This window comes from Syngnathus acus, chromosome 11, assembly GCF_901709675.1.
Source record: "Syngnathus acus chromosome 11, fSynAcu1.2, whole genome shotgun sequence".
In the NCBI taxonomy this organism is placed as follows: domain Eukaryota; kingdom Metazoa; phylum Chordata; class Actinopteri; order Syngnathiformes; family Syngnathidae; genus Syngnathus; species Syngnathus acus.
Genome location: NC_051096.1, coordinates 1,280,671 through 1,307,804, shown reverse-complemented (window position 1 = coordinate 1,307,804; position 27,134 = coordinate 1,280,671). Strand labels below are relative to the sequence as shown.

Genomic DNA, 27,134 nt, shown 5'->3' with positions numbered 1-27,134 from the left:
TCGCTCTATCACCGATGTCAGAGTTTGGTCCGCATTTCCGGCAGTAAGTCGCATTCGTTCCCAGTGAGGGTTGGACTCTGCCAAGGCTGCCCTTTGACACCGATTCTGTTCATAACATTTATGGACAGAATTTCTAGGCGCAGCCGAGGCGTTGAAGGTGTCCGGTTTGGGGACCTCAGCATTGCGTCTCTGCTTTTTGCAGATGACGTGGTGCTGTTGGCTTCTTCAAGTCGTGATCTCCAGCTCTCACTGGAGCGGTTCGCAGCCGAGTGTGAAGCGATCGGGATGAGGGTCAGCACCTCCAAATCCGAGTCCATGGTCCTCGGTCGGAAAAGGGTGGAATGCCCTCTCCAGATCGCGGATGAGATCCTGCCCCAAGTGGAGGAGTTCAAGCATCTTGGGGTCTTGTTCACGAGTGAGGCCAGGATGGAGCGCGAGATCGACAGGCGCATCGGTGCAGCGTCGGCAATAATGCGGACTCTGTACCGGTCTGTCGTGGTGAAGAGAGAGCTGAGCCAAAAGGCAAAGCTCCTACCCTCACCTATGGTCACAAGCTATGGGTCGTGACCGAAAGAACGAGATCCAGGATACAAGCGGCCGAAATGAGTTTCCTCCGCAGCGTGTCCGGGCTCTCCCTTAGAGATAGGGTGAGAAGCTCGGTCATCCGGGAGAGACTCGGAGTAGAGCCGCTGCTCCTCCACGTTGAGAGGAGCCAGATAAGGTGGCTCAGGCATCTCATCAGGATGCCTCCTGGACACCTCCCCGGGGAGGTGTTCCGGGCATGTCCCACTGGTAGGAGACCCCGTGGATGACCCAGGACGCACTGGAGAGACCTTGTCTCTCAGCTGGCCTGGGAACGTCTTGGGATCCCCTGGGATGAGCTGGATGAAGTGGCTGGGGAGAGGGAAGTCTGGGAGTCCCTCCTAAAGCTGCTTCCCCCGCGACTCGACCCCGGATAAGCGGAAGAAGATGGATGGATGGATGAATTTCCCTTCTACGCTTGCGGGGGCTGGCAGCGCGCGTGTCGAATGAGCGTAGGCCTTTAATTACAAAGCCAGAAACTAATGGCTTTTGACTGGTTAACAGCAGGGGTGCCGTACATCCCGTGCAACCTGCATGAGAAATCTCAGAGCGTAGAGACAAAAAAGAAAAGTGAAAAAAGAGAAGGTCGAGGCCTTAATTGATTAGAATTGAAGCGGCGAGCGACGGAGCATAATTGTGACTTTTTGTTTGCATCAATTTCCAGACGGCTTGTCGGCTAAAATGTTCTCCTCAAGCATCAGTTTCAGTCTCAGACGTGTCAAAGTGATGATTGATGCCCAGCAGTCCTGCTAGCATAAAAAAAAGTCCAGCGTCGGTCAGCTGTGAAGAGCCTTTCTGCATTATTGACGGTGCAGGGCCATTAGAAAGCCGCTAGGGGGCAGTGTGAATCTTTCGCTGACTCGAGGGATGGGGTGGGGGCGAACAAAGGGAAGAACAATGGCACAAGGGCAGGAATTTATTATAAGCTTTGTTTATTAGAAAGCAGGATGTCTGTCATACAAATGCTTTGTTGCCCCTTCTGCAGTAGATTCAAAGCTGGTTTATTAGATGTAAGGCGTTACTCCCCCCTCCCCCAGAGGTTAATTTAAGGCCAGTTATAGGTGGGTATTTGGTAACTTCTGACCCTAACCCTTCTTCTTTTCAAAGGCAGCTGATGGCACGCTTCACCTGCTTATCACGCTTGCTGCAAAGGCAAGGCAGTTGTTGAGGGAAAATCCATTTGGGCGTCCTTATCGGCCACTGCCGCGACCTCTTCGTTCATTTGTTGGAGTGTCTGTCAGGCGGCGATAAGACGCTCCAAATGAGCTTTGAGCAGAGGAATGTGGCGCAGTTCTTTTGTTTTTTTTCCTGCCCGGAGAAAAGCAGGAGGCGTTCGAAGATGGAAGCTGGAATAAGAACAGGCAACAAAGTGTATGTATGTCTCTCTAGACTTAAAAAAAAATATTTCCGCCAAATTTTTAACCTAAATTTGTTTTTTAAAGACAAAATTGAAAATGATCGGTACATTTCTTTTAAAACCACACCACAGGTATGGCTGCTAAAACCTTTTGAAAATAGACAATTTGTTTGGTTTGAGATGTTTTCAATTTTTGAGTTGCTGTATTGAATTGCCCAAGTGTTCATTTTTTAGGATGACCTACAATAACTTCAGTTACATCCCTAAAGTTTTGTTTTAAAAGCTGCATGCCACAACAACAGAGCAGGTAATAAGATATTTTATTACACCGTAAAGAGAACATCAATACCAGCATGATACTGCAAAGTTTCACAGACTGACCATTTAGTTTACAGCCTCCAAACGCAATCATTATCAGAACAAGAAAAAGAACGCAAAAACCAAGTCGACAAGAAAAGCACAGTTCTGACATAGTAGACTGCGATAGCTCTCTTTCTCGAGCTGTGGTCTCCACTATTGCACAACCACATTTTTTTTTCTTTGTTGTCATTTTGTTTTTTTTCTTTAAATCAATTTCTTAAGAAATGAAATCAAAATGAAACCCTTCCATCCGCAAAAAACAGCTCCGGATTAATGCGACTGACATTTACCACTTTGGGGGACTTTTAAGGAACGACACTCATGAAGAAAAACAGAAATACGTCCAAGAAAAATGAACATTGCCGTAATGCGAGTTTTGAAGTACAGAGAATGTGGCAGCTGTGGCTCAGGCAGGAGAGCGGGTCGTTCAAAATCCGGAGGGTTGGCGATTTGGACCCAGCTAGAACCCAGATTTTGGGAATGTCTTTGCCAAGGAATTTTGCTATTTTTTGTGTGTCTTTTTGGTCTTGTAACATCACAACATTATGAATAGGTTTCTTCGGGAGTAAAGAACAACAATAATCTTTTGAGGCCATTTTTTTTTTTTTACAGGTGTTGACGTAGACAAAAATGTTGGATAAAAATCCAACTTGACGAGGTCTGCATTGTTAGCAAGATGGTTTTGCACAGCTGTATGAGCTTCCACTTTGGGTTGAGTTCTTTTTTTCCTGTTGTCTTTGTTTTTGAAATAAAAGACCAGAAGTAGTGGAAAAGAGGTAGAGTGAAACTTGCAGCGGCAGCAAAATATCAAAAGAATTTACGCAATTTTTTTTTAAACCCACGTTTGTCGCTACTAAAAACAAAGATGTTGAAAACAGCCGGGCTGTTTTCATTTTTCACAGCTTCGGAGGTGTCAGACACCTTTTTGGACACTTTTAAGCCTTTAGCAATGCACTGGAACAACGTTCATCTGAGGTCACATTTTGTTGCACGTGCATGCATGGGCCGTGTGTGCACATCTGCGTTAGTGTGTGTGTGTGTGCGGCAGCAAGTGTTTGTGTGTGTCAGGTATGGTGGCGACTGGCGGCAAAGGACTGGCAACTGCTAACTGGCATTGTCAAATGAAAATGAGCAAGGACGGGAAGAAATCCACCAAGCCACTTAAAGCAAAATTTGGGTGTGGAATGAGAAAATGCCTGCAAATAGAAAAAAAAAGAAGTTGCCGCAATTTTTATAATTATTGCTTAAATCATTCAGTTAAAAGTCACTCAAGAAGTCACCAGTTTCATTGGGGGAGGAAAAATAATGATTTGATGCTCGGTGTTAATCTTTGGCTGTTTTTAACGTGTGTGTGAGTGTGTGTGTGTGTGTGTGTGTGTGTGCACACGTGGGTGTGGGCGGGTGCGTAACCTGGTGCATTGCAGTGTTAAAGCTCTCAATCAGAGTATACGCCATTTGGAAAATTTGTTTGTTAAAATGACTTGTTTTTGTTGTTCTCCAGTTTTGTCATTTTTCTACAAAATCCAAAATATCGACCAACATGCGCCATTGTCTATTGTGAGAAGAGCCAAGCGTAGCTATCACGTTGAAAAATGGATGGGGGGGGAGTTGTTCACGTTCTGCAATGTCAAAACATGTTGACGCCAACATACAGGAAAAAAAAAATCAGCATGCTCTATAAGGAACACCCACCACAGTGCAAATACATTTCGGTTTTCAAAAAACAAATATAAATAATAACAGTTTGCATTCCTGCGCTAGTTCACAGAAAAAAAAATTCTGGCTCGGATTCGAGTAGCAGCTCTGAGATGTCGCAAGCAATTATTCGCATGGAGGAGGAAGGTCAGCTCGTACATACGAGTCACATGAAAGCACGGCAAGAAACGAAAACGTCGTCGTCGTGGTGACGGCCAACCGGGGTAAAGACGTCGTGTGGTCTATTGTCAAAATTGTACAAATCTTTTGGGCCAAGACTCGAGACTCATACGAACGTAGAGGGAAGCAAAGAGCACCAATTTGAAATGTGACGAGTTTCCGAACATTTCATTCCTTCGTCGCATCCAAAATGTCTTTTTTTGCGTTCTTGTCATTTTGTATTCCGTCGTTTGCCAACTCGGATTTTGGACCGTTTTGGAAGGTTCTTGCAAATTCCTCCGTATTCCATTGTGTTATAAGTGAGAAAAAAAGGGAAAGTTGAATATTCCGCATCTTTGCTCATTGGTGGGGGAAAAAAAAGTCATAATCCAGGGAGGGCACGAGTAATCCGATCAGAATGGAGAATCAAAACTCCAGCAGCCCATCTGAGACAACCACAGACTCCAAACGTGACGCAAGACGGCGAGAATGACCACAAGTGCCTTTTCAAAAGACGCTTCACCTTGGCCGGAAATGCATCAAGACTATACAGCAACTTTGCCTTTGCGACAATGTGAAAGTTGGATCGTCGGTGGTTGACTCAGATCCAACTTTTAGTGGGGCGGGACAATGCCGCTCGCTGTCTCTGCTCCGTCTATTATACAAGAAAAACACGACAAGAATAGCGGCGACGAGAACGAGCGAGACGACGAGGAGCCAAAAGCGAGCATCTATTTACATTCATTCACTGGCAGCAAAGAATATCTTTGCTGTTAAAGTCAAGGCGGGTCAATATGACCCACATCACGCTGCGAGGTACGTGGCTCCCTCTAGTGGCCGTCCGGGGCGGAGGATGACGACGGCGTGCCCGGGGTGGCAGAGCGGGGGGCGGCGGGTGGCGTGGGGGCCGGACTGCCGGCACAGCTGCTGGGGGTACAGGCCGACGAGCTGAGCGGGGCGGGGGTCTCGGGGGTGGGGAGGGCGGCGGCAGCGCCCCCGTGCTGCTGCTGCGGTGCCGGCGGCTGGGCTTGCAGGGTTTGCCCGCATACGTGGTGGTGCTTCTCCCAGTCTTTGTGTTGGCAGAAGGAGCCGCAGTAGCGAGCCGTGTTGCAGCCACTGCACGTCTCACTGGCTTTGCGCCCGCAGTTCCAACAGCTCTGCACAAACAAAATAGCAACATTCAGAACCTCATCATGTTATGATGTAAAATGGTGCTTTATACAGACATGGTTCTTCACAGAGGATAAAGAATAGATGCATGGAACTGTAGCGTTTGTACTGACATGACATTTGTTAGCTCACTTAGCTGAATTTCCAGTGAAATAATATGACATGTTTATTCAAAGTTTTGCCTCCAATTACATCCTAATTTTTGTTACGCAACTTTTGTGGCAACGTTTTTTCTGACCTCGCTGGAGTCCTCCTGCTGGTTGATGATAGAAAGCGCGTCCTCGGCTGCCTGTCGCTTGACCTCGGCGACCGTCCGCTCCATCTTGGCGCGCTCGCCGCTGATCATCTCGTGGGCCTTGCGCTCGGCCTCTGACACGGCCTTCTGCAGCTCCGACACCGCCTGACGCTTCACCTCGTTCACCGCCTCCTCTGGAAGGAGCGCACGCACACACGTATGCAGACACACACACACAAAGTCAGTCCTTACGCACCCGCGGCCGTTACATTACAAAATTTGAAAATGTGAAAAAAGTCCTAATGTATGAGGGGAAAAACGTATCATACGAGAAAAGCAATGTTTGATGAAATAGCAACAGAAAAAGCTATCGTAAATTTTGCCTTTAAGTGTGTCGCATTGGATCTTTATACCTCCATTTCTGCGTCCAAAATATTTTGTTTTGCCAAAAGCAAAGAATGCGAGTAATTGTGCTAATTGTGCCTTTCTGTCGCTCCCACCAAGCCCGCAACTAAACTAATTGCATATGCAAATGAGGCAATTTCTATTTAAATGATGCATTTCCATCACGACGTCCGGCCGGCGAGCAACAAAAGGCGCTTGAATATTTATCACCAACTGTAAACGTTTTCCCAGCAGATCCATCGTCTCCTCACTCATTTGCTTGCCATTGTTGTCAAACAAAAACAAACAACAAAATATATTTTGCAATCTCCCCGTAGGGCAAAACCAAAAGCCCGGCGTGAAACAGCGGCGTAACAAAAAAAGAAGATAACGACATCATTCTGTGCGGAAACGCTCCTCTCACTTAACTTAATGGCCTTACACTTGTTTTTCCAATTCCAGCACGTTTGTTTTGCGTGTCAAACGAGGGCTCATCAAAATGGAGGCTCTTTTCTTCCCTGTCAGCGCTGGCGGCTGAAGTGTGTGTCGTGCGTGCAATTGCGATTACGCCGACGGAAGTGACACCAGATTCAATTTAAATGCATATTACTCGGCCGCGCCGTTTGCGTTCATCTTTTCAGCAAATGGAAAAGCGCTCGTCTGCGGCTCGGACGCAGTCGTGATCGGCAACTCCCACAATTGCCTTCGTGTAGAAAAATATAAAATACAAATGCATCAGTGTTTGTCATATGACAAAGGAGAAAAAAGTAAACATAAAAAAATTCCACATTAAAGTGGTATAATGGGAAATTTTTCAAGATAAAAAGTGAAAAGAAAAAAAATTCATCAATTAACATGAATAAACTAGGAGAAAAAATATGATTATAGTTGCATGTTAAGGCAAAAAAAGACCAAGGGAAAATGGTCAAAATTACAAAAATTGGGTCAAATTTTTATAAGCAAAAAAAACCAAGCAATCTCACAAGAATAGGGGGATTCAAAAAGACATTTCCTCCTCCTCCCTCAACTCTGAGTTAGAATCACCTGCGCTTTCTACCAGGCAAGATGGCTGGCACACCCGCAGAGAGGCAATAAAAAAGTGTGTGTGTGTGCGTGCGTGCATTTGTGTGTGGCTCACCCGCTTTCTTCCAGATTTCTTCAGGGACGTAGCCAGAAACAGGCCGATGCAGAAGCTCCCTGTGAATGTCTGACAAACACGTACATTAGCCACTCCCTGCTACATGCACATGAAGACACAACAATCTGGTCAGCTAGCGTAGAAAACAACACAAGGACATGAGAGCCTCTTCCCAAGCCACACACACATACAAAGATGACATTAGTGTATTTGGTAAAGCTTATTGAAGGTGTACTCTGCATTGGGTAAAGCTGGACAACATAGCAATAAATGACAAGGGGCTAAGATGTGCGCCTTGTGGAATGCCACTTTCAAATATTGAAGATAAATAAAATTGTTAAGCAACCTGTTGTGGTGTTGTCCTGCGCTGCAGGGCTCTGCTGCCTGGACTGGCCACTGGAAGCGGCGGCAGAGGCCACGCTTTTCTTGAGCTCCTCGGCGTCGCTGTAGCGCCGGATCCAGTAGTTGAGCTCCTCGCGGTCGGCCTCCTGGCAGCGTCGCAGCACCGTCAGTGAGCGCCGCGTCTTCTCCACCATGTCCATGATGCAGTTGAGCAGCTGCGGGACACCACAAGACGCCAGGTTGACGTGGCCAGCAAAAAAGGTTGCCTTCATCAACATGGCCAATATCAATATCCAATTCAGCTATTCATTAAAATATTTTAAACCTATTGAAGAGTTCAACTCATTTTTAGTTTTTCAAATCAAGACATGAGACAATGACTGATGATGATGAAATAATTCAAAGTGAATATAAAATTGTTGCAGCAAATCCGGAGCAAAAGGGACAAAACAAAGTGGTTGGCTATTGCGATGATGAGCAGAGGATGCAGTGAGAAAATAGAAAAAAAATGTTATTACTTTTCTTACATGGTCAAGGTGCTTCCACTCCTCAGCCCACTCCCTGTCCGTCAGCCGGTGGTCGATCATCTCGTCCTGGCGGCCCCCCGCACCGTGGATGCCTGTAAAGAGACCCACGCACAAAGGCAAGCTGAAGTTCCGGCAGGCGGCCCGTGATTAAAACATGATTCAGTCGTTGGGCTCTGACAAGAAGTGATGCAAACGCCGCGCAACGCTTGGAACCTGTGGATGGGAAATGCGCCCGGCTCTTCCCCTTGCTGCTACAGCAGAGTCAAAAAGTTGAAAAGGGGTTATTCATGTTAGTGACGGGCTTGTTTTTCTTTTTTTTTTTGCAGCTACAAAGACCTTTGCAGCAGTTTGTTGCGGTTCAAACAACAAACTATTTTGGGCTTACTCCGTCTTCAGAAGTGTGTGTGTGTGCCTGTGTGTGCCTGTGTGTGTGTGTGCGTGTGTGTGTGTGTGTGTGTGTGTGTGTGTGTGTGTGTGTGTGTGTGTGTGTGTGTGTGTGAAAAGCACACATGAAAAGCAATTGAATTGGACGCGTGACACGAAGCGGACCCACGTACCGATAGCTCGGGCCCTCTCGCGGATCTCCCTGTGACTGGTGGGCGGGTGGCGGTAGTGGTGATGGGCGGCAGCCATGTCGTCCAGCCGGTAATGTGGCGGCGGGGGCAGCGGGCCCCCTGGGTGGCCCAGCCCGTTGGGCGGGTACGCCACGCCGTTGGACGGGCTGAAGCGCTGGCTGGGGCTGACGGTGCACGGCCGCTTGCTCGGATGTACATCGGGACCGTGCAAGGCGCCGTCGCGCTCGAAGCCGTTCTCTTTGCTTCTGGACATGAACACATTGTGTACTTCAAACACGCTTGCTGTGCGTTCAGAGATGACCCGCATTGTGTCAGTAGTGTTACTTTGTCGTAAAGCATGGTCACATTTTGTTGCGTGTCAGTGAATTCAATTCGCTAATGATGCTAACGCGAGTCCACTAACAACAAAATGCCGTTTGTTGGTGTTACTAACATGTATAAAGATGCACATGTGTACGTGCAGTATATTCCCACAAGTCGCTTTCATCTGATTTTGTTGCAGTAGATGAATGTTGCCAGGTGCCTGTGCGCATGTGAGTCCGTGTGTGTTGACAGTTAAATCCCTCCCCCCGCCCCCCCATGAACAGATTGAACTTGTTAATGAGCTGTTTTTATGGGCTCCTAATGCTCATCCACAACCCTCCATATGCTCCTTTCCCCTCCGTCCCTCCTCTGTCATCCCCAGCCTCCCTCTCCGCCCCACCCCCTTCCCCCCACGCTCACTTCCCCCTCTCCGTAGCAACAATGCGTCCACAGAGATGTCTGCATAACGGTTGAGATCCTGCGATGCATGACTCAACTGATATGCAAGGTGCGGCATTTTAGGTTTTGATGCATTCATTTGTACGACGGAAATGTCTCATTTGTACGAAGGAGAGCGGTATCGAGTGTTATTTGAGCGGACGGAGGGAGGCCCACCTGTCAGGTGTGCGCCTCTTGCCGTTGTCATTGACGTCAAGCAGCAGGTCGGCTGAGTCGATGGGCGACGAGGTGCTGGTGTCCAGCAGCAGCTGCTCGTGCTGTGCCAGGTACTGCGCCGGGTTCTGCTTGGCCAGACGGGCGCAGTGCAAGAGCTCACGCTGCAGAAGCGGCAGGTTGGCCTGCGGTGGCAAAAAGAAACATTCCAAGAGTGCCATCTCAGGTCGCCTGACTCGGGACCAATAAAGTATTTATCTCTCGATCCATCTAAAAAGGGACATCAAAGTGCATGCTAAGCGCTAATTAAGTCTTGACAGATGTTGACCAGTCCTCATCTGCTTCCATTTTGTCAGCGGGCCGAATGCTGTGCCCCCCCACCCCAGTAAAGTGCCGAGCAATCTTCGGGTTCCACACAAAGGCTCGCTTAGCATGCTGCGCGCGCTAACATTAGCATGCATGGTGAAATACAGTCATTGCTGCAGCTGGGCTTCCACGCACCTATAAACACGCACACGCACGGGCACACTCGCCTGCCATATGCTCAGTGGCATTCAAGGTCCCACAGCGGGGAGACACTAAATTTAGACTTGGGGGAAGTAAGAGAGGAGGAAAACTAGCGATGGAGAAGAAGAAGAAAAAAAAAAGAATAAGCAGCAAAAGCCATTTTCGTGATTGCTTGCCAATGACGTCAACCAAATTATTAGAGTTGACGGAAACTTAACTTACTAAAACGAGTCATGAGAAAGACTTGGATTAAAGGAATGACCTAAAAAAATAAATACAACAAAGCTCAAGTACAACTTAAGACGATGACAAAGGTGTTACCTTGAGGAAGGGGATGACAAAAGGTCGCAGGGGGAAGTTGGTGGCTTCATGCAGTTTGCAGTGGAACTCCTCGATGGTTAGCGTGGAATTCTGTACACACGCACACACATATACACACATATACACACACGCACGCACGCACGCACGCACGCACGCAGGCACGCAGGCACGCAGGCACGCAGGCACACACGCACACACACACACACACACACACACACACACACACACACACACACACACACACACACACACCCATGTGGAAGACATTAAGTGAGAATCGTCCTCACTGGGAGAGCGCGTGTGCGTGTGTGCGCTAACAGGAAGCACATGGGCGCACGGGTTGAGAGGAACAAATATCTGCTTTTCTTTGACAAAAACAAATAAATCAAGTAAGTGGAGTCGCAGCACAAGAAAACAAGACGCCGGCGAGCTTGTTTGACATCAGTCGCTTTCTTTTGTTTACAAGTCGATGTTTACGATCCTCATTAAACAATCACAACTTGTACTCACAATTACTTTTGTAAAATTGTCACTCGGGGTTTCAAAGTACGCTAGAAATCAGGGACGGCGTTTCAAAGCGGGGTCTTGAACAAGGTTTCAAATGATGGCGACTCGGAGATTGAAATGAGCACTCGAAGCCACAGCGAGCCCTTCAAAGTCGGCCAGAGGTCGCTCAAGGCATTTACAGCAAGAGGACGCGCCGATGTTGGAATTGCTAACGCAGATCAAACTTTATGGTTCATTCTGCTCGACAAACGAAGACGATTTCTGAGCTCATGTGGGCCTCCCTCGGCGATGCGACCAGAAGATGATTGACAGCACGCGCCGAGGCAAGAAGAAAAAAAAGAGGAAACGGAACAAAACACGGATTCGCGTTGCCTCCTCCTCCTTTGGCGCCGTCATTTCCCACCACTGAATTTTGTCGCATCTGTCGGCGCAGATTGCGCCTCGCCTCGCCTCCCCGGAGCCGCCAAAGTGCCTCATTAGCGGCGGTGGAGGGAGGGAGGTAGGGAGACGGCCGAGCCAAACGGGCGGACGGCTCAAACAGGAGTTTCCAAAAATAGCATCCCGACGTTCGATCCCTTCCTCGCACTCAATGGGGTTTTAAATTGGAATCATGGCTGTCAGGCTGGGGTTAGGGCAGGGGTAGAGTGGGGGTGGGGTGGCAAAGTGCCTCGTGAAGTGTGCGCGACTCACCACCAATCCGAGGACGAGTGTGCGCACGCGTTCGCCAATCTCGGGCGAGATGTCGTTGCCGAACTGCTGCAGCGTGGTGAGAAAGCGCTTGAGCTTGCTCAGCTGCCGGGCGCCGCACGCTGGCGGCAGCTGCTGATTGGCCAGCGACGACGAGGATGAGCCCGGCCCGTTGCCGTAGCCGTTGGGTGGCGACGGCGCCCCGTTCAGCGCCGTGGGCGAGTGGCTACTGCTGCCGTTCGTCACCGGGGGAGGGGAGAAACCTTGACAAAAAAACAACAATTGGACACTTGACAGAGCCAAACTAGCTTATCATAAACATAGTAATCAATAGACATTTTGGCATGCATAAAAATATAATAAACGTCTGAACCAAACTAACTTAACTATGACAAAAATATGACATTAAAATTTAGAATTTCAAAATAATTTTTGACATAAAAATTACATTCTCATCCCTTCTTTTAAATACCACTGAGAAGATTTTGTGTGTGTGTGTGTGTGTGTGTGTGTGCGTGTACATGGCCGTGTGTGTGTTTAGTGAGATGAAATGGCGCCTCCTCCTCTGGCTGCCATCCAAACATGCGACACATCTGCTAACAGTTCAAGTCAAGCCGCAAATCAATGAAAGAAGGAAAGAAAGTTCCTAAATAAGAACCACCCCCATTTCCCCTCTCCCTCCGCCATGTTGCCATGTTGCCATGTTAATGTTTTCATTGGCTCTAGGAATGTCAGTACTGTCCTGTGACTACCTTGAAGTAGGCATGACATTGCCAGAATTAGCCCCAAAGTTGTCACCCCAAAAACAGCAGACTGCAAAAAAAGTGGATGAATAAGTGTTGAAATATAACCACAGACAAATGTGTAACAAATTGCATCCGGCTTTTGGCAGTTTGAAAGTCTTCATTGGCATCCCAAGTTTAGGGTGACGTCACTCAACAGGCAAAGCAACGCACATTCATGGTCCCCGGTACAAAATTAATCCATGTGGAAAAGTGGGATGTACTCACGGGTGGTCGGGGTGTAGGAGCTGCTTCGGGGAGGTCCTTGCGTGCTGGGCGGGGGAGGCATGGCGGGTGGGGTTAACCTGGACTGCGTCTTGACGTCCGCAGGTGAGTCGGGCATGGTGGAGCGCTTCCCAGGGCGACCTGTAGGAAGATGGAAGCGCATCAAGGCCAAGGCAGAGCAGCGAGCGCCTTTTTCACAGACGGCGGGGCGACACTGCTGCACATGCCGGCGTCGTCATGTGAGCAAGAGCGAAATTGCGCCATGCAGTGAGCGCCCATTCCAGCGCCATCTGTGCCCGCTGCTATCTCGTCCGCTTTTGCCATTTGACAATTGTTACATGGAGGGGCAATTCATAAGACGGTTTGGTTATGGTTTTGATGAAAAAGGTTTTTTTTGGCCCATATTTTTCCTTCTGGGCTTTTCTTGAGTAGCTTTTGATACTTTCTCTTCATATTTGTGCAAAGTGTTTAAGCCCGTTAGCCTGACGTTAGCGTGACCAAAACGTTTAGTGCGCAAAACTGAGGCGCTAACATGGCCTTTTGGCAAGCGCCTTGCTGCCCATTTTTCACGCTTGAATTCATTAGGTTGACGTTGAAAAGACGCGCGTCCGACAGCGAGTCGTCATCTAATTGCGCCCAGTCCGACAAAACGCGCGCGTGCGGATGATTTACAGCGCAGACTTTGGAAAGTTCACTCGTACTTTTCGTTTTGCCCGGCTGCCGGCAACGTGAAAAATGATGAAAAACATACGAGAAGCCAAAGTGATTAATCACTGAGCTGCCGTAGGAGGCAAAAATCCTTACACGGGCATAAAAACACGTCAGCGTGAGGCCAAGACAAATAAAGTGCACGTAGTGTGCTCGCTCAGTCGCTCACGACAATTAGCAAGCAAAAGATGCGCCTTTGAACCCCAAAGAAATATTGAAAATGGTAAAAACACACATGGGAAAATGTCATTTTTGCCATTCATTTTGAAATGTTACAATTGTCGCGTGACTTTGTGAGTCAAGGTTAGCCTCGCATTGCTAGCTTGGGCTCGTCTTCTAAAGTCGTGTGACCGCCGTACTGCGCCCAAAACAATTACATTCGATTTTCATCGCTGACGCCGAGATGAATATTCCTGACAGCTCGTCCGCATGGAGGCGTGCCATGCATAATTCACAAGTCCACCTTAAACAACCTTGAAAACAAAGCTGGCACGGCATACAGGCAGCACGCTCGGCATGTTAAGACTTAACGAGTGCGCTTAACGCGCGTCTCTCGTCCATTTAATACGGGCGGCCGGGCCGGGCGATCTGCGTGCGTGCGAGGGGGCGTGGGACCCTCCCCGCCCAACCGGCCGCCTATCGACGAGCGCGGGCAGCCTTAATGGAAAAGGCTTTGACTTTGCCCAAGTAGCTTTACGACTTCTCCGAAGTGCTGTGGCCGGGGGAATTGATGGACGCGGAGGAAGAAAGGCGCGCCATTATGGACGAGAGCGGCCACTTCAAATTATTGATGGAGGCCGCGAGTGTTTGCCGTGCAATCCCGCGGGACTCTTACGGCTCTTCATTAAATGCACTTACTGAATTGTTGCTGGACATGCAAGCCATACTTTTTGTTGCACGTACTGAGAGGCGATGAATATGAATATATAAATAAACAAACAAATACATAAATAAACAAACAAATAATAAATAAATAAATAATGTGATCATTGCACAAATGTTACATTTTCACAAAGATGTGCGCACCACAGAATCCCTAAACTACAGCGTCCTTTGAGTGAAGTAGAACCAGCAGAGTCTTTTTCAGGTCCACCATTAGGACATTGATTAAAAAGCGAAGTTTGAGCGCATCACGTAGGCACCCGCCGCTCCCCACCAGGATGTTGCTGGCCTTACATCAGCCGCTCGGCCCCTTCGCATGCACCGCGCTAGAACGTGTTTACCAAATCGTTCCCCCAGCCAAAGAAAGGCGGTTCGATGCCCCGCCGGCTCGCCACGTGCGTTGCCGTGGTTACACGCAGGTTGCATCACTCGGCCGACCAAACAAAAGTGCCGCTGCTGCAATGAAGGAGCCGGGCACGAGGGCGTACCAACTGCCTCACCGCCAACAAGACAATCACTCTGAAAGTAGCTACAGCAATTTGGAAAAAACAAACAAACAAACAAACAAACAAAGAAACAAACAAACAGACAGACAGACAAACAAAAAAACACGCAGAGATGTAAAGGGCTGCCTCTAACACAACATTGCAAAATGGTGCACCTCCCAAAAACACACCAAAAAAAAAGCATCATGTTTAACCAACATGATCAAAACATGAACATCTCGGAAGATTCCCAGAGATCACGAAGTTAACAGTCCCCGATCCCAAGTCAAACACGCTAATTGATTTTAATGCAAACAAATTGTGGAGTGCAGCCTTGTCCCAAAATGGCGCACCCCTCAGGCAAGAAAAAAATATATAAACACCTAGACAAAGGCTAATTTATGTTAATGTGAACAAAACATTTGAAAACACCAGAGCTTGTTTTGATTTTCGGTGAGCTTAGTAAATGTAGTTTCAGTTAATTTTTTTAATTTAATTTCATTTACAAAAACGTTTTTGTTTTAGTTTGACCTACTTTGTATTGTTTGTTACTAACTACTAACTGTCCAAGGCTTAGCACAATTTAAGTCTCAATTCTAAGCAAAGCCTAAATCAATAAAAATCCTCCCCTACCGATTTTGTCTCCAAACCTTTTCACATTTGCGCCGAACATTTTGTTGGCGTTGGTATGGAATTTTGCAACCAGCGACAACGGCGACAGCGTTTGGCAGGATGATGAGCTCTTTCATCACGAACACCCGTGAACGTGTCACAGCCAACATAGCCTTGCCACATCATTTCTTTTCATCTGCTAACAAACAATAAATCTTTGTGACATCATTTGCCAGTTAGTGAACGACACCTTCAAACAAGCTAACTTGAAATTCATGCAATTCATTTATTCTATCTATTGGCTATTTCTCATCTATGTTTTGGTTTTTTGTTGAAATTATTGATTTTCTTCTGAGGGCATTTTGACACGTCTTAAGGGATGCCACCACTGTGGCGGGTTAGCAACAAGCAACACAATATGAGGGCGTTATCTACATTTTGACGTTAAGCGGGAAAAAAGACCCAACAAGGCGAGAGGGCGTAATAAACCACCGAATCTTGTGAATTCTGCTGCAGTGTTTACACTGTGCCGAGCCAGCAAAAGGACAGAAGGAGATTCATCAATGGCACGCTGAAGGTCTGAACACCATCTGGTCCATCACACAAATATTAACACACACACAAACATGGCTGCCAAAGCCTTCACTCACACACACGCACGCACGCACGCACGACACGCACGCATCACACACACACACACACACACACACACACACACACACACACACACACACACACACACACACGCACACACACAGATGTGCGCGATGGCCAACAAAACATATGTAGTGTCGAACATCAGTTGTGTCCTTTGCTGTTTTTGTCTAAATAAATAAATTGCCAAAATGTGATGTCTGTCATTGCCATCTGTCACCGCCCTGGAGCAAAAAACACTTTTTTAAAAACTGTTAGGAGATGACGATGAGACGTTGCCTTGTCGTCTCGGGTGAACGTCAACATGGCTCCTTGGCATGAGGTGCACAGACGAGCCTCAAGAATACATTGTAGCAACGGGGTCAAATCCTCCGGCCTTGAGGTCGCGCACCCTTAACGCCAACCAAAGGCGTGCATCCATTTTGCGGACCAGCACCACCTGCCGGGGTCATGCCAGGCCACTTTGCTGACCAAAGAAGTTTGGGACAAGCACGCGCGTGGCTTTGTGGCTCCGCTGCGGCGTCCCGCCCGAGTGCCGCAGAGCTACAGATGGATGCCACCACTCGCTCTGGCGCCGCGCCAGCACCAGCCAGCGAACAGCTTGTCTGGCACAGAGCCCGTCGCGCTGGGTACATGCGTGTGAGTGTGGAAACAGTGGCAAGCTCGCTGCGCACAGATGGGCGGCCAAAATACCTCGCGCACCCTCCCAGAGCAAAAAGACATGCTGCGGTACTGTCGGAGCCGTAACGGCCCGAGTGGACAAGTCGACGAACGGAGCCGTTTGCATTGACGTTTAAAGCTCAAAGTCAATGATTTGCCTCCAGCCGAAAGCGCAGAGGCCGCGCCATCTGCGGCTCGGAGGGTGCAGACGCGCACACGCGCCGATGCGCGGGCGGGCGGGCGCTGACAGCTCACCATCTGTGCACCGCCAGCGACTTCTCGCTCCGCTGGCGTTGGCTTGTCCTTGCTCCAGCTTCCACGGGCCCCCACCAAATCACACATCACACAAGAAAAAAAAAAAAATCCAAAACACTGCTCACTTTTACTCTTTGCAATGGTTTCACATCTATTGGAGCATGTTTCTATCGACCCTTGACCCCATTTTGTCATGGTCATTTTTTTCCCCCATGTACCACGCTGCTTGACAACAGCCAATACCCGAACTTTCCCCGCCTGCCACTAGAGGCGCTGTTTTCGAAAAAGCGGAAGGTTTTCCAAAACCACGGCTGGCAAGATAGCCCCTTCTGGCGCTCGACAACATTTTGCTAGAAATACGCTTGCTCCATTTCACCACAAAAACATTTCAGATGACACAGTAACACCAAAACCGGGAGGAAAACAACCCCGATCGCCATGGAAACACTACTCCATTTGACATACAATAACTGCTTCTTCCGAGCACTTCCAGCGTGTCATGCGCATTGTGGAGTCTACACTAGGTTCAACTAATGGACGCCGATATTGATCCCCAACCACTTCCTGTCACCCCCCCTGCTTCTTCTTTGGTGTCATTGGCGCCCCCACCCTCGCAGCAGTCTGCTGCCATCCAGACGTTTGATTAACATATGTCGTCGTGTTTAGTCCTCGTCAGACACGAGGGCGCAAAAAAAGGCAACAAAACACTTCATTCCTGCGAGAGAAAAAGCGTGCGGAGATGATTGGGAGCCAACGAGGCCGACACGCTCTTCCACCGCCAGTAATGGAGGCGAGCTGCCACAAATGTCATCACAACAATAACGCAGAAACAAAGAAAAAAGCGAGGATGACAAAATGCGACTCTTGGCAGTGAAATTGCCAGAGGAGCTCCACGCTTGGTTCCAAGAAACACTCCGCTTGCTAATAAAAAGACTCGCTTTGAGAAACAAGCGTGCTCAATGCAGACAGCACGTTTAATGTCAGCTTGACATGTTTGCACAACAACAACAACATGGGCTCATCCGTATTGGCTTGTTTATTGCCTTAACACACGAGCAGCATTTGAAAGGAAAAGGCACATAGACCTTTTTCTTCTCTATGTGTCCAATTCTGCATTCCACAATCCGAGGCTTTTAGGATCTGCGCGAGGGGCTGCCGCTAGCTGTTAGCTCGGGCTGGCTGCCTCCCCGGGTGGCCAATAATCAATAAAGCGAGGAGCGAAGAGGAGAAGAGCGGCGGCCAGACCCCCGACTGCTGCAGATGGTAGCGAGTCGTGCTGCTGAAAGCAAAACAGCGACTCCGAGATGTACGGCGCATATTTTCTGAGGGGGGGTGGGGGCGATCTCTGGGGAGGTGCACCAAAACAGCCGAAATGGCGCAAGGAGAGCAGATGCGTGAAGCCTCGCACACTCGGGGTGCGTGCGGCAGGTCCCCAACCATCTGGGCCCGCCTTCGCACTCTTCTTCCTCTGCAGACGGATGCTAAGCTATTCATGGCGCATCGTAACATTTCAGACAAATCTGTTGCTCTTTTCATGCTCGCCTCAGCTTTTCCGTAAATTTCTTCAGGAAAGAGCCGCAGAGGAGTCCATAAGTGGAGTAGTCTTCTTTCTTGGCATACGTGGGCTTCCCACCAGGCCTCAGAGGAAGCCTGATAGGACGGCCAGGACGAGCCGGGGTCGCACTTCCCGGTGCCGTCAAGCCTCCTGCATCCGCGGCCCCAATCAAAAAAAAAAAAAAAAAGCAAAAACAAACATCCTGAGCACTGTGCATCTGCTCATATCCTGAGCAGCCCGGCGTTCCCATCCTCTGCCATTGCAGGTTCCTCTTCTGGTTCCTGAGCGGCAGGGCTATCTGGGTTCCTCTCATTCTGAAGGCCCATTGTGTGGCTGGCCCAGCCCGGTTCCTGTTGCCCGGCCGGTCGGCCGCTGTTTTCCATCAAGTCTCCGTCAGCCACGTTGCGATTGTGGAGTCTATTTTGGTGGAAACATTCCATGCGGTCACTAAGGCCGGCCTGCTTTCTCGCTTGCTCGATGCTCTGAGCCCGCCACGGTACCGCTGGCCTTTTCGGGAGCCCTGTCACGTGTGACTTTCAGCTAAATATGCAGAGAAAAGGGAATATGTCACTTTCACTCACAACTCTTTTGGATTTTTGAAATGGAGGAAATGCACTCACCAGCAAAACACGTTGTTCTAAAAACACGGCATCCGAAAATTGGGTTTTCAGGTCGCTAACGGCTAACACGGCACGGGGATGCGTGAAACCACTAAATCGTTTGCAGTTATGGAAACAAGGCAAAAAAGGAGTCAAAGACCAAAACGTATTTAACTTTCTCAATGCTTCGACATGCTAATAGTTAGCACATGCGGCGGCAGGGGGTGCGGGCTGTAGCCAAAAGCAGATGTTGATAAAGACACATAGGTGACGGACGGTGTTGCAGGAAACAGATGGCCAAGAAATCATCGCCGCAAAAGCCAAACAATCTCGCAACATCTGCAAAAATATTCCTCGGACTGACGAGGTGGGACGAGTTTACCCCCAATTTCTTATTGCGTGTCTGCGAGATTGGTTTGGTCAAGACGTTGTTCTCTCTCGCTCTATGATCCTGGGCTTTTAAAATAATACCTTGATAAAGTTGCACTTGCCTTCAAATATTGGGAAGTAAATAATAATCACGTGGAGGGAGCCAAGAATTTTGTTCAATTTTTGCGCCGCTTTCCTCGGCATTGCCATCGTGCATAATTGAGCCACTTCCTGGTTTAGAACAAGTTAAACTAAATGAGGTGTTATACTCTCGACCGCATGGAAAGAAAATTGACCGTCGTCGTCTTCTTCTTGCCCAGAGCGTCAACGCCGCTTTTACTGTCGAGCACTTTCTGTATCGGCAAACAAAATAATTGGCACTTTTTCACAACGGCGGGCAGTTTGTCGGCCGCGTCAACAAGACACTCGTAAAACACATCAAAAGCAAAACTGGATTCAGTTCTGCCGCCGTGTTGACGTGAAATTGACATCTCGATCTTATTTGATTATTTTTGATACTGTATTTAATTTCCTATGGTACTCGCTTTCCTGAGTCTACCGAATGCAGCAGCTCGTATAAAAAAATGAAAATGTCCTTCTGACAAATGTGAGTGTATTGGGCTCTTAATGGTCTCAAAATCCCGCAGACACACACATTGGCGCACTCCATCTTTTTAAGTGCAGAACGGAGGTGATAGCAGGCAACGTCTTCACTTTGCCGCCGCGGCTCGCCTTTTTAAGGATTCACCTGGCGTATTTGCACGCCGACACAATCACATCCAGAGGAGAGGCTTATCTTTTTGGAATAAGAAAAGAATAAGAAAGGGGGCTCGTCAGGACGGGCACACTGCGTGCGTGAGGGGAAGGCAATATGCATTAGGGCGATTACAATATCAGCAGACTCCAGATGGAGGCTGGAAAATAAACAGCGCGAGAGAAAGACAGGACAGACATCTGTGTGTGCGCGCGTCCGAGAAAGTACAGTTAATTAGCGACTCAGTCGCAGTCTATAGAAAGCCTCGAGGGGAGCTGCGCATGTCTTTTGGCTCTTGCAAAATTCAAGAGGCACTTTTCCCCGGAGGAAGACGGAAAAAATAATCTGTTGCATCATTTCTCGAGCATTCTGGCAAAGCGAACCAAAATACAAACGTCGTCAGGCGATTTTGTCTTGAGTTGCGGGAGCAAATTTGAGAGAGGAGCAGTCGGCGGCAGCAGCAAACTTGACACGCGGCAGAGCAAAAAAAAAAAAAACCACTTCAAAGAAATGAAGCCAGAACAAAACACATTATGTTAGCTTAATGCTAACAAGTGCCATAGACAGGCTAACGGAATTAGCATCAACATTGAGGTGGCTCTAAACACAGACGGGCGTAATGGATAAATATCTTTGCTCTATTCCAGGGGTGTCCAAACTTGGCAAGGCGGCCAGATTTGGTTAGATGAAAATGTATGGGGGCCGACCATTCGCACCAACATTCCTTGAACCATTTCCATTGTAAGTGAACTTGTAATTATGTAACTATATCCTTTGCTGTCTGCAGATAAATTGATATTACAAATGAAAATCTGTTGTCGATTTTTTTAATAGATGTATTAAGTTTGTTTCATTATTGTTATTGTTGTATTAATAAGAAGGGTGATATTTGTGTAACTGCAGTAAACAGGCCAGGTTGCATCATGTCAGATTTTTGATCCAAATTAAATCATTTTCCATTTTATCTTTTTTATTTCAACTTCATAGGCAACAAATTACTTCATAATCACAAAATAATAATCCATAGTCTTTTTGTTCTTTGCAATCACTGTGAGTGGACAGCGCGGACACATAGTAGTGTGTAGAGTTAGTAAGAAGAAGACAGCTGTCACCAGTAGTCCGTTTTTTTTTGTTTTTTTTGCCTTTCCCTGTGCAGCATTACTTGCAGCGTCTCTGATTTTAGCGTCGCCTTAGTCCTTGGTGTTTGGACATTTGAATGAGGAAGTGTCTGTGTCACTGATTATCTTGCAAATGGATACTTATGTGCGGGTGATCGGGAAGGGACGGAGGAGACACGCTCGCAACCGATCATGAGCGGTGGTTCATATGCGCGTTCCCGTGAGGACGAATTTCATTTCTGTGGTTCGCTCTGGGGCACGCAGGTCCCAGCGACAGTGCCAGCTGGCCATTTATTGTTGTTTTTTTCACACAATGCCTCGGGCCAGCTTAAATTTAGACGCGGGCCAAATACGGCCCGCGGACTGGACTTTGGACATGCTGATATTCGTACTGTACTGCCCTCTGGTGGCCACGAAAAGCAAACGCACAAATGCAAATGTAAGTTGCAACGGAGGGAGATGATTTGACTCTTTTTACAATTTGCAAGATCCGACTAAACTGGCGTGATTTTTGTTACAGGAAATTGCGACTAGCTGTTAGCACTGAGCAGCTACATTCCCACCAGCCACAGATAAAATGGTGTCGTAGTGCTCTCTCTTGACATTAAGACTCCCGTCAGGTAGGCACACAATAAAATACACGCGCATGCACGCACATACGCACACAACTTGTGCGCACACACGAACGTTCAGTCCCTTAACACCGTCTTTCACGGCTGATGAAATTCAATAAGTGGCGACGAGTACCACCCTCTCGCTGATAACCATCGATGGGCCTATTGATCGACAACGTCACTCGCGCACGCGCACACACTTGATTCTGTCAATAGCACACACTGTGAGACTCAGTGAATCTCGTCCGATCCATACGTGCGTACAACAAAAATCAAATCAATCACAAACACGCAGCCCAAAAAAAAAATTCAACATTTTTAACAGAACATAATTTGGTCAGTCTTAAATATAATAAATACTGAAGGAAAAACTTGTCATCACATTGTTGTGGGCACATTTAAATATTACCGCTACATTTACAATTAGCATGTTCGAATTTCATTTGTATAAAATTGGATTTTTTTTTCTTTTTTCTCTAAAAAAATCAAATGCTCCTGAAAAGTGATGCCTTTTGACGTGTGCATTAGTACTTCCATCCATCCATTTTCTGAACCGCTTAGTCCCCACCGGGGTTGCGGGAGTGCCGGAGCCTATCCCAGCCGTCATCGGGCAGTAGGCGGGGGACACCCTGAACCGGATGCCAGCCAATCGCAGGGCACACAGAGACAAACAACCATTTGCACTCGCACTCACACCTAGGGACAATTTGGAGTCTTCAATCGGCCTCCCAAACATGTTTTTGGGATGTGGGAGGAAACCGGAGTGCCCGGAGAAAACCCACGCGGGCCCGGGGAGAACATGCAAACTCCACACGGGGAGGGCCGAAGGTGGAATCGAACCCGCACCCTCCTAACTGTGAGGCGGACGTGCTACCCAGTGCGCCACAGAGCCGCCTGCATTAGTACTTTGGGGAGCAATTTGGAGACATTCCAGCACATTTTGTAGTACGTTTGATAATTCAAACTGCGGAATTTGCCAATCTTCCCACAGGAAATAATAGAAAGGAATCATCAGTTGAAGCCACAACACGATTGCAAGGCCACGTCCGTGCGTGCATGTGCGGCAGGCAGCCTGATGCGTTTGACCTCGTGGCCCAAAAGGGAGAGGGGGCTTGCATGGGGTGGGGTGGCGGTGTGTGCCAGGTGTGCAGTGGGCTGGCATCCAGGCAGATGGCCGCTTGGAAGCACCACTGGCGGATGTTGCAAGGGGACGAGAGCGCCGTGAGCCAGTGAGCAGCCAACACCGCCTTGTTTATACACAGTCACTTTGTGTGTATGTGTGTGAATGCAACACACACACACACCTACACACACGCACGCACACACACACACGCGCCCCCCCACACACACACATACACACAATGACCAACGTGCATTATTTGTTTACTTTCAGTAATTCCCCCTTCCTAAACACGCCCAGCTCGCTAAAACAAATCTCTGTATCACCAATGAACAAATCTGCACACACACACAAAAAAAATACAAACAATAGCGCAAATAAAATAAAAGCGGCCCCATAAAGTATTATTCTTCTGTCTGGTCCATCAAGGCACCATCACACCAACGCCATGTGCATGTGTGCAAACAATTTTCCCACCGGAGTCCAAACACGGCCAGGAACGCGTTACACACAAACGCACGCGCGCGGGCGCGCACGCACAAGCACAGAGACAGAAGCGGAGAGAGCCTGCCCACGCAATGACACACAAGAAAGCATCTTGTAAAAATGGCATTTACCTGAAATATCAGTTTCAAAATACAAGCAAATATACGTTTCACCGAGCTGATGTGCACCAGCAAAAGCAAGCCAGGTGCTGTCTACTTCTTGGCAAACGCACACATCAAATCCACGTCAAATGCACGTCTTCCCCAAATCGTTTTTGCACTTCCAATTGTCATCATTTTGTGGCAAGTGAAGACAAAAGAATCCAATAGTGAATAAATAAAAGTCGACTTACACTGAAAGGAGTCAGAGATTCCCACCATGCGGCACGTCGGGGTGGGATTTGCGGGGCGGTGCTCGGGAAAGGCACCGCAGCCACGCCGGAGCTCGGCGTCCGGACCGAGGCTGTCTCCCCACGGCGCGTACTTCCCAAAAAAGGTCCGGATGCTGGATGGAGGGAAAGAGGGAGGGGCGGAGGTGGTTAGCAAGCAAGGGAAGGGGGGCAGGCTAACAGGTTGGTGAAATCCGTGGAAAGGTCGATGAAGAAGGTGAAGTGGGTGCGGAGGACCGTTGGTGGTGTTTTGGGCAATTTTGGCGCACAGGCGCTGCGCTTGTGTGGAGGAGCAGCGGCGCTCTGAAGCCTGCAGACTGCGTGCGCAAAGCCAGGTGGAGGGGGGCGGGGCCAAGAGCAGCGACGAGCTGTCTCATTGGACCGCGCTTCTTCTTCAATAAAGTAAATAAATATACAATAACAAAAGATTATATGAGAGAAAATTGCTTTGCAGGCGGGTAAGTAAATCCTTTTGGAGATGGCAATTTGCGTCCAAGGTGATGAAATTTTTTTTTTTTGCAATTGTCCTCAAGTCATTCAGCCTGACTTGAATGATTGATGAAAAACAAGCAGGAACACAAAAGAGAGACGACCGTCGTAATTGAAAGGCCTGGCGAGGTTAATTGGCAAGAAAGCCAGTTAGGGATTAAAAAAAAAAAATCTGCTGGCATGAAGAATTAACCTGTCACAAAACAATTGCGCGGAGGAGACGACAACGAGCAAAACAAAATGAAAGGCGAACCTGCGTTATATTAATACTGTCGTATGACATTGCTTGAGCAACGGTACCACGCTCCATCATCACAGAGCCGATTTGAAGCCTTACTTTGTCGTTGAGTGACCGCAGTATGTTGTTCTATGGGCGGGACATCAAAGAGTGTCCTCTGTCCTCACACAGGAGACAAACAACTGCTGGGTAAATTAACGCGCATCCCACTTGGATAACATCCAAAGTGCCGGTTTCCTTTTCGAAGCCCAATGGAACCTCTGATACGCGGCTAATCTTTGGGATGTTTGTAAATTAATATACAATAACAAAAGATTATATAAGATATAATAATATACGATAAATGTGATATTTTTCAAAACTAAACGTCCACATGCTTTTTCTACATATTATTTTTAAATTTAAAAATGTTTTTCCTGATTTGTCGTCAAGTACCATTTTTGGTGAAATCATTGATGCATTAATTTATCAATGTGCCTTTAATCACTTTGTAAGGGCTGGAGTGGAACTGTATCATCCAGTATTTGCTGATTTAGAAGACGACAATGACAACAAGGAGCTACCTTTGCAATGTGAATAACGCAGGTCGGGCAATCCCGGTCCTGGAGGGCCGGTGTCCTGCATGTTTTCTATGTCACCCTGTTGCAACACACCTATATCAAATGGTCAGATAATTAGCAAGGTCCGCAGAAGCTGTTTAACAACTCTGATCATTTGAATCAGGTGTGTTGCAACAGGGATTGCCCACCCCTGGAATAACGGAAAACATTTTTGAGCCCAAGTGCGACGTCACGGATCATCTGCTCAAGAATCATATTGGAAGTCTAAGTGGGGAATTATCACTCATTACGCCCAAGCTGTGGCATGGACAAGAAGAAGCCGCAAGCTTGAGGGCTTGTTTGACTGGTGTGTGTCCATCCATTGTGAGCGCACATACATGCACGGGCACACTTGCGTCCGGGCATCGCCATGTGGCGGGCGAGTGACCTCAGGCAAACACGTTGGCCGCACCATCTGGAAGTCATCTGGCCCGCAGAGGCAGTCAAAGGCTACTTACAGGAGCCTCTGGGGGCCAACACTGAGAAAGTACATTCGCGCCTGGCCCTGCTAGCTAAGGTGTTTCGTAAAAGGAGATACAAATTGGACGTATTGTCCATTTTTTAGAGACTAGCGTTTCATATTGTGTGTGTGCGTGTGTGTGGGGGGGACACTTGTTTTCCTTCCCCGTGGGGTCCGACAGCTTTGTGACACAGGTGGTTGCCCAGTAGGTGGCAAAATGCAGGAAGTCTGCTTGTCTGTGTATCGCATGCAGCAAGTTTTGCCCCTTTCAAAGGCTAGCTATCCTGTGCCTGTGCACGTGCCTGCGCCTATGTGTGTGCGCGCATGTATCCGATCGCACCGGGTACTTGACTTCCAGGAACCCCCTCAGCAGAAAAAACAGGCGCTATGTGTGTTTCCTGCTGCCCCTGCACCGTTATCGCAAGGACAGACACAAATACACACAAACATGCACACGCACGCAGGCACGCACGCACACACTCACGGCTCTTCCCTTATAGGTTTCCTCAGCGCCTATCCTCTTCGCGCCTCCGGCTGTCAAGATGTTTCGCTGCGATTGTCCGGAGAGAAACGGAGCCAGCGCAAGTTGTTGAGTTTTTCTTTTTTTTTCTTTTGTGTTTTTCCAGTTTTTACGTTTTTAAACTATCCAATTAATTTACAGAAAATTCTGTCGTTTTTTTGTATGCTCCTTCTAATTAAAAAACGTGAAAAGTCAAAGTTTTGTTACGTTGCATTGATTTCAATCTAATGCTGGCTGAACTTTTAATCACAGCCCCCCCCCCCCCATCTCCAGCAATAAGAAGTTTGCTTTGGACCTTGAGATTCCGACAGCATGATTCCAACAAGTCATGATATTTTACAACAAGTTATGTTTTCTTTCCGCCTAAATGCCGAGTTATTTATTTCAACGGATGACATTCAGTGTTGGAAGGCCAAATTCCTGCGCGGCGGCAGCGGCGGCAGCACAAAGTGACACGGCTTGACAAGAGAAAATTGCTTTGCAGGCGGGTAAGTAAATCCTTTTGGAGATGGCAATTTGCGGCCAAGGTGATGACAATTTTTTTTTGCAATTGTCCTCAAGTCATTCAGCCTGACTTGAATGATTGATGAAAAACAAGCAGGAACACAAAAGAGAGACGACCGTCGTAATTGAAAGGCCTGGCGAGGTTAATTGGCAAGAAAGCCAGTTAGGGATTAAAAAAAAAAATTCTGCTGGCATGAAGAATTAACCTGTCACAAAGCAATTGCGCGGAGGACACGACAACGAGCAAAACAAAATGAAAGGCGAACCTGCGTTATATTAATACTGTCGTATGACATTGCTTGAGCAACGGTACCACGCTCCATCATCACAGAGCCGATTTGAAGCCTTTGTCGTTGAGTGACCGCAGTATGTTGTTCTATGGGCGGGACATCAAAGTGTGTCCTCTGTCCTCACACAGGAGACAAACAACTGCTGGCTAAATTAACGCGCATCCCACTTGGATAACATCCAAAGTGCCGGTTTCCTTTTCGAAGCCCAATGGAGCCTCTGATACGCGGCTAATCTTTGGGATGTTTGCTAGCGTGACGGCTTTTAATGCAAGGGGGCCTAAGTGTGCTACATCAGCAGCCGCCATCC

The 27,134-nt window shown here is 47.9% G+C and overlaps 1 protein-coding gene and 1 long non-coding RNA gene across 6 annotated transcripts; one reads left to right on the top strand and one right to left on the bottom strand.

Annotated features, from left to right (window-relative positions):
- Positions 1–2,242: 2,242 nt before the first annotated feature.
- On the bottom strand, positions 2,243–24,047 carry runx1t1 (RUNX1 partner transcriptional co-repressor 1). 5 transcript variants are annotated; one of them, XM_037263922.1, is made up of 12 exons: positions 23,052–23,679; positions 16,725–21,787; positions 12,472–12,609; positions 11,465–11,724; positions 10,268–10,357; positions 9,443–9,624; positions 8,507–8,769; positions 7,941–8,041; positions 7,427–7,637; positions 7,081–7,149; positions 5,562–5,752; positions 2,243–5,310 (listed from the first exon to the last, which is right to left on the bottom strand). In XM_037263922.1, exons 3-12 carry the CDS (start codon positions 12,584–12,586, stop codon positions 4,984–4,986), a joined length of 1,809 nt encoding a protein of 602 aa, XP_037119817.1. In that variant the 5' UTR covers positions 12,587–12,609; positions 16,725–21,787; positions 23,052–23,679; the 3' UTR covers positions 2,243–4,983. The 5 variants fall into 5 exon arrangements, with proteins under 5 accessions (XP_037119817.1, XP_037119814.1, XP_037119813.1 ...); XM_037263919.1 differs by lacking the exons at positions 16,725–21,787; positions 23,052–23,679 and adding an exon at positions 23,692–24,047 and having other exon boundaries at positions 8,507–8,766; XM_037263918.1 differs by lacking the exons at positions 16,725–21,787; positions 23,052–23,679 and adding an exon at positions 23,692–24,046.
- LOC119130477 lies at positions 5,647–7,750 on the top strand. The gene is made up of 2 exons (XR_005099437.1): positions 5,647–5,775; positions 7,454–7,750. It is a non-coding gene; the product is annotated as an uncharacterized LOC119130477 (long non-coding RNA).
- Positions 24,048–27,134: the final 3,087 nt, after the last annotated feature.